The 9,643-nt window shown below is 44.1% G+C and overlaps 1 protein-coding gene across 6 annotated transcripts in view; it reads left to right on the plus strand.

Moving 5' to 3' along the window:
- Window positions 1-262: 262 nt before the first annotated feature.
- AGK (acylglycerol kinase) overlaps window positions 263-9,643 on the plus strand; it is a 77,396-nt gene continuing 68,015 nt past the window's right edge. For 3 of the 6 annotated variants that reach the window (XR_012380375.1, XM_025854714.2, XM_073899301.1), the window contains exons 1-2: window positions 263-345; window positions 3,307-3,424. Coding sequence is in view for 5 of the 6 variants with exons in the window: in XM_025854714.2 (XP_025710499.2) it covers window positions 3,324-3,424 (101 nt within the window). In the remaining variant the exon portion in view is untranslated. Of the gene's footprint in view, window positions 346-467; window positions 750-2,939; window positions 3,057-3,306; window positions 3,425-9,643 lie in introns of those variants that run through there. The other 3 variants (XM_025854715.2, XM_025854716.2, XM_025854717.2) reach the window with 3 other exon arrangements.

The raw sequence follows: 9,643 nt of genomic DNA on the forward strand, positions 1-9,643 counted from the left end.
TATCATGCGGTTCGTTGTTTCTTTCTTTCTTTCGTACTTATGATCTGAATTTGCCGGTTCATTTATTTTTCCGATTTAGTGCCAGGTCCTAAAACAGTGTTTGCCTTGGTAGGCTTCCCCTCAAATACTGTTTAGCGACAAGCGGATGGGCGAAGGGACGCACGATTGAATCAAGGAGCGAAGGAGAACCGCAGGCGGCCCCCAGGCGGCGGCCCCCAGGCGGCGGCCCCCGCGCGTCGGAAGGCGCAGCGGAACCCGAGGGCGGCGGCGCGGTTTCCCTTAAAAGCGCGGGGGAAGCTTGAGGGAGCACACAGGAAGGCAGGACGGTGAGCGGGAGCGGCCTGGGTGAGTGGCGCGGGGCCGCGGCGGGGAGAGGAGCGCGGGGCCTTGGGATGGGGCTGGGCGGGGGGTTCCGGGGGGCGGGGAGACCCTCGGGGGCTGCGGGGGCCGGGCGTCCGGAGGGTGGGAGCCGGGGCCCCGCGGGATGGCGGGGTCCCGGCTGTCACTCTGCGAGCCAGCTGGCCTGGGTTCTGGGACCAGAGCTGTTGCTGCCTTGCGTGACCCTTACTCACTTTTCCCCTTTGGGCTTCGGCTCGTTTGCAGAACGGGGAGAATCGTTTTTGATCGATTGGTGGATTGATGGGTTCATTCATTCTAGGTGCTTTACTACGTTGTGTTTGCTAGAGATGCATAGACAGCGCCTACCCGTGAGGGGTTCACAGTCTAGTGAGAAAATCCCCACCTTACAGGTGAGGAGGGCCCAGTACAATTAGAATTTGGGAGTTCTTTAAAAAAAACAAAACCCGGGCCCCCTGCTCGGCGGGAAGCCTGCTTCTCCCTCCCCCGGGCCCCCTGCTTGTGTTCCCTCTCTCACTGTCTCTCTCTCTCTCTCTCTCTCTCTCTCTCTCTCTCTCTCTCTCTCTCTGTCAATTGAATAAATAAATAAAATCTTAAAAGTATGTATATAAGGGCGCCTGGGTGGCTCAGTTGGTTAAGCGACTGCCTTCGGCTCGGGTCATGATCCTGGAGTCCCGGGATCGAGTCCCACATCAGGCTCCCTGCTGGGCAGGGAGTCTGCTTCTCCCTCTGACCCTCTTCCCTCTCGTGCTCTCTATCTCTCATTCTCTCTCTCAAATAAATAAATAAAATCTTTAAAAAAAAAAAGTATGTATATAAAAAAACAAAAAAAACAACCACCAAATAAAACACAGTACCAACCAACCAGCCGGCCAACCTGCTTTACAGAGGAGAGATGTTAATTTGAACATATAAAATTTAGACCTTAACTGAGATTGACGAATACGAATTCTGTTGGGTAGTTAGAAGGAATGTGCATTGTTGGCTCATATATTGCCCATTGTCATGACAACTTAAGTCCAGAAAAATTTACAAAGTGCATTCACAGTTCTTTAGATGTGATCTTTTTAGCCAAATGACTTAATCAGAGCAGGTGTTGTATCCTCATCTTACTAATGAGTAATGTGCATTCACAACCTCATCAGATGTGGTTTTTACAGCCAGCCGAGTTAATCAGAGCAGGTGGTGTGTTCTCATTTGACAGGGAAAGAGAGGTAGAGGCCAAGTGACTTACCCAGGTTCTCACTGTCAGGACGTGATAAAGCGACTCTGGAATCTAGGCCTCAGGATCCTTCACTAGATTGCCTGTGTGTTTCCACGTTTTTATGCACGAATCACTGTTTTGTGACAAAAAGGGAGTTCACTGGATCATGGATGGCCTGTAAACAGACTTGTATTGACTCTCAGATTGTTCTCTAACAGTACTGGCGTTTTTCCCCCCTTCTGCCCTTGCCTTGGGTGATTTTTATGCGCACTCAAACTTGACCTCCTTCACACTGACGAGTCCTAAATCTGTATCTTCTACCCAATTTCTCCTAGCTTCAAACTGCTAGATCCAGACACCCACTGATCATTTGAATGTCCCCTTGGATATCCCCCAGGCGTCTCAAACTCACTATCTCAACTGCACATGCTACCTTTCTCCACAAACCTACACTCCAAATCTAACGATCGAAAGCCTTATTCAATTAGTTGCCTAAGTACAAACCTTTCTTGGTTTCTCCTCAAGTGAATAAAAAATTAGGTTTGATGAAGGGTGGACAGTCGTGAAGGAATATGCTAGGTTGAGTATGAGGAAATCAAAGTAAACGGGGAAACTTAGCAAGGCCTGTTTATTAGGATTCTTCTTGGCATCCCTTTGTCTTCAGAGATGATGCTCCTTTCTTCTGGGTTTAGGGAGGGCACTTCGTAGATGAGGGTTTTATGACCTGTTTCAGGGAAGAAGGGTCAGGTGGGGAGGTCAGAGGGACCTTCCTGCTTCTGCCATTGTCTCAACCTCCTTTAGCTTAAAATACTCAATATGCTAAGTTGCCATATTTTGGGGTAGTATGTCCTGAACCCTGTGACATTCAGCAGGTAGCTGTTGAATGGCTATTATGTGCCAGATCTTATTTTAGGCACTGGGGATACAGCAGTGACCAGAACAAAGTCCTTACTCTTGTGGAGTTGACATTCCAGTGGGATAAGCTCATAAACAAATTAGCAAATAAGGATCACCAAATGATAAGTGCTGTGAAGAAAACAAACAGAATAGGGATCCATATTGTCACTTGGTTTTTTAGTAAAGTTGTGTGAATTTACTATGCTTACAGGAGTGCATGAGTGTGTCTGTCTCCTTTCATTTTGTCATTAGTGAATATGACCATGTAAAAATTTACTAGTGTTAGAGGTGAATAGTGCTAATTCTTTGTAATTTGCATGTTTTCAATTACCTAGGAAGTTGAACTCTTTCACACAGCCATTTGCATTTGCCCTTTGAATTTTCTGTGCACATTCTCTGCTTATTTTCCTATTGAGGGGCTAGTGTTTTCCTCTGTTTTGAATAAGCGCTTTATAGTACGTATTTATTGTTGAGTCCTTTATATATAATAGACAAATACTCTTAAACAGTGGTATAGTGAATGTAGGGAGAAAGAAAAAGCAGGAAGCCTGGAATTCCCTTCTCTGCACTTCTCCACTTCTAATACAGTGAGGTTCAGGTGAGCAGAGAGGGAAGAAGTGAGTTTAGGTAGAAGGAAGTGAAGAAAGAAAGAAGAAGGGCAGGTGGGCGGTGAGAAGATGAAGGTGATGAGCCTGGAAGGGAGCAGTTGGGAAGAGGTCAGAGAAGGGGCAAGAAGGAACAGGAACGAGGGAAGGAAAACATGACGGGTGGATGGAAGGCAGTCAGGGGGCCTCTACGCAGTGAGCTGGGGTACTTACCTTTTTCTTTTTCTGCCTCTATTAACCTAGCAAATCCTGAGGAGAAGATGACCGTGTTCTTTAAAACGCTTAGAAATCATTGGAAGAAAACAACGGCTGGGATCTGCCTGCTGACATGGGGAGGCCATTGGCTGTATGGAAAACACTGGTAAATATCCAACAGCCCCCACTCCACCTTTACCTCCAGCAACAAAACCATCTAAAAAAAGGGCCTCAGGTCAAGATCTTGCTCAGCTATGCTCATCTCTGTAAAGCATTGTGGTGTAAAAATAAAATGTGCAAACTACAAAGACAAAGGCTTCTTGTTGTAACCAGTTCTGGAACACTGTAGCTAGCAGTGCTGTTAACACTGGCTGACAGTAGACATAGGAGACTGTAGTAGTGAGAAGCTGAGGAAGTTGAGAGGGAAGTCCGCTCCCACGTTCTTAGTAGACTGGGGTTGACCTCCTACGTCTCCTTGCGATGTTATTCCTTCAGTTTCTTACTACGGTCTCTTCTGTTACCACTGCTGCTGTTGGACCCTGACTGAAATTGCTTGTTCCAACCCCTGTGACTTTTCCACATTTATCCCATTAGCCCGGATTAATTTAAAGGAGACAAAGACTTTCACACCTTTTGTTTGAATAAGGAATTCAATGGTTTTATTAGCTGCCTCCAGGCATGAAGGGAGAAGAAAGTGCTAGAGCTCCCTTCTGGTTTAACATGGTAATAAGATTTTTGTGTAAAAATTATATAAATAACTAAAAGCCAATTAAATTGCCTTCTTTTGGGGATTAAGGGTTACATCTTGAGTATTTAACAACACCCTGCCTCCATCCAGGTGTCTTAAATGACTGGTTTGTTAAACAGAAAACAGCTTTTGTAAAGGAAGTCTCCACAGTGGAAAGGAGATTCTCGTACTGATACTTTTGATGAACTGTCTCAGTTCATCTTTGCCCCTGTCAGAGATAATCTTAGGATGCAACATGGTGTCGAGTTTTTTGGCAGCTGTAGATTAAAGGGAACATGTCCCCCTTTTCCCCCCTAAGTATTCTCAAGGCTCAGTGCTTGAATTCTATTAGCATGTAAAGAACAGACCTGAGAAGCTTAAAATTTGTATCATATATATAAAAAATAGGTGGAGAGAATGTTTTGACAAATGGAATATGAAACATATAATGTGTGCCTTTTCTCCCTTTTCTAACCACCCTTGAGTCCTTACACGTCCTGCCACGTGGGAACTAGGATTCCCTTTGCAGGAGCCCCCGGTCCAGGCCACAGCTAATGCAAGCAGGAAGAACCTCCCACACCCTGGGGATCACCGCCCATTTCTGCTACTAGGTGAAAATTTGCGGAAATAACCGTGTACCCTCTTCAGGATGTCTTGTAGATACCCTAATAATTAATTAGATCTGAAACAGCTTGAACAGAAATGCTGTCGGAGCCTGGAGGCCTCCTCTTGCTCTGTCTCCACCCTTGACATTCAAGGGTACATTCAGAATGGAAACCCTTATTTTCCTGTTGCTCTTCCTTTTCTCAAATTTTTCTCCTATGTTCTGTAGTACTATGTGGTCTTTTTGTTTTAAAATTGTAGTAGAAAACACATAACATAATTTGTCACCTTAGCCATTTTTCAGTGTACAGTCAGGAGTGTTAAGTATATTCCCACATTGTTGTGCAACAGAGCTCTAGAATTTTTTCATCTTACAAAACTGAAACTCTATACCTTTTAAACACAACTCCCCATTTCCTCTCCCCGCCCCCAGCCCCTGGCAACCACCATTCCACTTTCTGTTTCTTTTAGTTTTACTACTTCAGGTACCTCGGGTAAGTGGCATCATACAGTATTTGTCTTCTGTGACTGGCGTATTTTTCTTAGCATGATGTTCTTAAGGTTCATTAACACTGTAGCACATGGCAGGCTTTCCTTCTTTTTAAAGGCTGAATAATATTTTGTTATATGCGTGTATATAACCACATTTTCTCCATCCATTCATTGTTGATGAACGTTTGGGTTGCTTCCATCTCTTGGCTGTTTTGAGTAATGCTACTACAGTGAATATGGGTGTGCAGATATGTCTTCTAGATCTTGTTTTCAGTTCTTTTGGGTATATACCCAGAAGTGGGATTGCTGGGTCACAGGGTAGTTCTAATTTTTTGAGGAAGCACTACACTGTTTTCCGTAGTGGCTGCACCATTTTACAGTCCCTCCAACTGCAGGAGGCTTCCAGTTTCTCCACATCCTCACCACCACTTGTTATTTTGTTTTTGTTTTTGTTTTGTTTTGATGGTGGCATTGTAATGGGTACGATACAGCATCTTCCGGTTTTGATTTGCATTTCCCTAATGATTAGTGATGTTGCACATCTTTTCAAATGTTTAGACACCATTTGTTTATCTTTGGAGAAATGTCTGTTCAAATCCTTTGCCCGTTTTTAAAAACCACGTTCCTTGTTTTTTTGTTGTTGTTTTTGTTAAATTGTAGGACTTCTTTAACCTATTATGAGATGGTCTGCATGATTTGCAGATATTTTCTCCCGTTCCATAGGTTGCCTTTTCACTCTGTTGATGATGTCCTTTGATGCCCAGAAGCTTTTAAGTTTGATGTAATCCCATTTGTCTATTTTTATTTTTGTTCCTGAGAAATCACTGCCAAATCCAATGTTATGAAGCTTTCCCCCTGTGTTTTCTTCTAGGAGTTTTATAGTCTTAGGTCTTATATTTAGGTCTCTAATCCATTTTGGCCCTTTCCCCATTGTGTGGTCTTGGTGTCCTTGTCTAAAATCAGTTGATCATAAATGTCAGGTATTTACTAAATCACTCGTTGTCTATTCTGTTGGTCTGTACGTTCATGCCAATACCACCAGCTTTGAAGCTTTGTAATATGTTTTGAAATTAGGAAGTATGAGGCCTCCAGCTTGGTTCTTTTTCAAGATTATTTTGGCTAATTGGGGTCCCTTGTGTTCCATATGAATTTAGGGTTGTTTTTTTTTTTTTTCCCTGTTTCTGCAAAAAATGCCACTGAGATTTTTGACAGGGATTGCATTAAATCTGTAGCTCATTTGGGGTAGTATGGACATTTTTGTGATATTAAGTCTTCCATTCCACGAACGTGCATTTATTGGTGTCTCTAAATTTAGCAGTGTTTTGCGGTTTTTAGTATATAAGTCCTTCACCTTCTTGGGTTAAGTTTATTCCAAAATACTTTATTTTGTGGTGCTATTGTAAATGGGATTATTTTCTTAATTTCCTTTGTGGATTGTTCATTGTTAATGTATAAAAACAATGGATTTTTATGTGCTGATTTTGTATTCTGCAACTTTGCTAAATTTGTTCTAACAGTTTGTTGCTGTGTGGAATCTTTAGATGTCATCCGCAAACAGAGATAATTTCTATTCCTTTCCAATTTAGATGCCTTTGATTTCTTTTTCTTGCCTAATTGCTCTGGCTAGGACTTCCAAAACCATGTTGAATAGACGTGGCAAGATATTGCCTTGTTCTTGATCTTTGAGAAAAAGCTTTGTTTCTAACTGTTGAGTATGGTGTCAGCTCTGGGCTTTACATATGTGGCCTTTGGTTATGTTCAGATAGTTTCTTTTAATATCTTTTCTCTTTTATCTGTATATCCCCAGCCTTTCCGCATGACAGTCTTCATGTTCGTCTTTCATATTAATCTAGTTTCTTCCCTGAGAAAATCTTAACCTGCGGCTCTCTTGAATAGGAGCTGCCTTGGCCCTTCAAATGGGTTGTAAGGTGGGGCTGGCCTTCTCTTAACTCCTCGGTACCTATTCCAAACCATTAGTCTTCCATCTTCTTATAAACATCTCTTTTTCTTTGAGGCTCCTATCTGGCTATATCATGTAACTGTAAACCTCCTAGCTTTCTGGGATCTCCTCTACTTTAGGATTCAGTGCCTGGTTGACCAGTGTCCCTTTCCATCTGAGTCTTGTGGTCTTCCTGAGTGCCCTGAGTCTAGATGTGGATGACTCACGTAACAGCCTGTCCTTCACTTTCCCTGATTTCATCTACTCCCGGGACTTTCACTGCTACTCCACACTCCTGCAGCTCCTTCTGCCCTTGGTGGCTGAGAACCTTATCATCGCTTGCCCCTATTCCACTTCTGAAATCTGGAGCTCCGGTGTCCCAGGCTCTCATTTCAGTCTGCCATTATTCGTTTTCTGACCTTAGGCCTCTTTTTCAGTATTACCAAGACCCTTATCCCTCGGGCCCTCCAGTTCCTTCCAAATCTATCACTCTTCCCTGCTTTCTTCACTTTTTTCCTATCCTAATTTCTCAATCCAACACATCAGACACTTCTCAGCTGCACTTTTCACATGTCCTCCCTGCCTTTTCAATCTCTCATTCCCCCTCCTCTTCACAGTTAAGCCGTTTGAATAGGTTTTGTCTCTTTCCCAACCTCCTACTCATTCTCTGTCCTATCCTGTCTTTGGTAGAATTATTCTCACCATTTTTATTTCTCATTCTTTTTGACAGCTCAGCTTTAGACACCGTTGACTGTCCTTGAAGTACTTTTTTTTCACTGGCTCCTGTTCTTCCTCCTCGATGTCTGGGTGTTCGTTGCTCTCATCGCGTGCTCCTCCCCTCCACTCATGCCCGAGGGAGGTGGTTGTCTAGGGCTCTGCCACAGGCTGTCTTCTCACATTCTGTCCTCTCCCTATGTCATCTCCACTACTCACAGTGCCTGCAGTTTCCAGCTGTTGTAGGCAAATCCCAGATTCATTTCCATGAAGACCTCTTTGGAGCTCCAGACCTATATATGCGTTCACCTGCTTGTCTCCTTGCACGCTTCACCAGTGCCTCACGCTCAGCAACTGAGAATCACCTCTTTCTTGCCACACCTGCTCTTCTCCGTGATTGGTACCACTCACCATTTTCTAGCTTCCCAAACTAGAAATGTGAACATCATCCCCTGTTGGTCCTTGATCCTCCTTTCCCACATTCAGGCCGTGCGTTCTAAGCGAATTTTGCCCCTCCTAAATCTCCGAATGTGTTTGATTTCTTCTGCCTGCTCCCCTTCAGCACCACGGTACCGTCATCCCTGGCCTGGGTTCTTACTAAGTGTATCCTAACTGTTCTCTCCTCGCATCCGCTCTTGCCTGTTGCTTATCTGCTTTCCCCACCCCTGCCACGGTGCTCTTTTAAGAAGTGCAGACTGCTGTTCCTTTTAGACTCAACTCTGTGTGACTTGGCCCCACGTGCGTCCATCTGCAGCCTCCCCACCTCTACACTTCAGCCTGTGGAATGTTCACATCACTTTGGAAGAAGTTCACTTTCCATGAAGTTCTGTTTCAGGGGGCCTTGGAGGGCCTTTACACATGGAACACTCCTGGGACTCTCTCCCCATCTCTCCTTACCCAGCCAACTACCTTTCCTCCAGATCTCAAACGTTCTTTCTTCCCTGCCCCGCTGCATACACATTTATATTCTTCCTTCTGTCTCCTTGGCTGAGGTCACCATCCTCCTGCCCAAGGCCCACCCTCCAGTGCTGATCTCAATCAGGTTCCTCCTCGTTGGTTATCCCCTCCCTCACTTCATCTTTAATCTCCCCCTTCCTACTTTTCCCTCCTACTTGTCAAACTCCTTGTGGCTTGAACATGTCCTCTCGCAACTTTGTATTTTCATTTATTTACTGCCCTGGCTCTCTCCTTCCATTTTTGCCGTTCTTGAAAGCATACCTCACCTCTGCAATCTCTACCTTCACTTAAGAATAAGTTTAGTAAAATTTGATTTCTAGTTCATCATTTGATTGAACCTGTTCTTGACAAGGTCATTAATAGCTTCTTGGTTGTCAAGTTCAGTGGATACTTTTCAATCCATTTCTGTCACATTTGATTCTCTTTGACTACATCTTTTTTAGTTACCTGGAGGGTATCTTCTTGCTCTGCTCATCCCTTTGATGTTGGACTCTCCTAGGTTCCGATATGCTCATTCCACACACTGCTGAGGTGATCATAACCCCACTACTGTTTTCAAGTATGGGATATAGATTTTGGAGTCATAATACTGTTCTAGTCCTTATCTTGCTTCTCTTGACGTTGTCTGCAAGTAGCGGTCCTGGAGTTACATCGCACGATCAGCCATCAGAAAATTCTTTCCAGAACAGAACTCAGATCATGTCGTCCTTCTGCAGATGACCTGTAAATGGCTCTGCGCTGCCTAGAGGACAAAGACCCAATTCTTCAGTCTGCCACAGAAGGCCCTTTGTGATTCTGCCCTGGTCTTTCTCTCTAGTCTCTTCCTGGTCCCTTCCCGTCCCACCTCCATTGCCCATCAGCTTGACCTGTATTCCAGAGGTCGCTAAAAGGCGGCCTGTTCTGTTATCCTTCTTTTTTTTTTTTTTTAAAGATTTTATTTATTTATTTGACAG

Source organism: Callorhinus ursinus, unplaced genomic scaffold, assembly GCF_003265705.2.
Source record: "Callorhinus ursinus isolate GAN/ISIS: 27379988/994484 unplaced genomic scaffold, GSC_fseal_2.0 scaffold12, whole genome shotgun sequence".
NCBI lineage: Eukaryota > Metazoa > Chordata > Mammalia > Carnivora > Otariidae > Callorhinus > Callorhinus ursinus.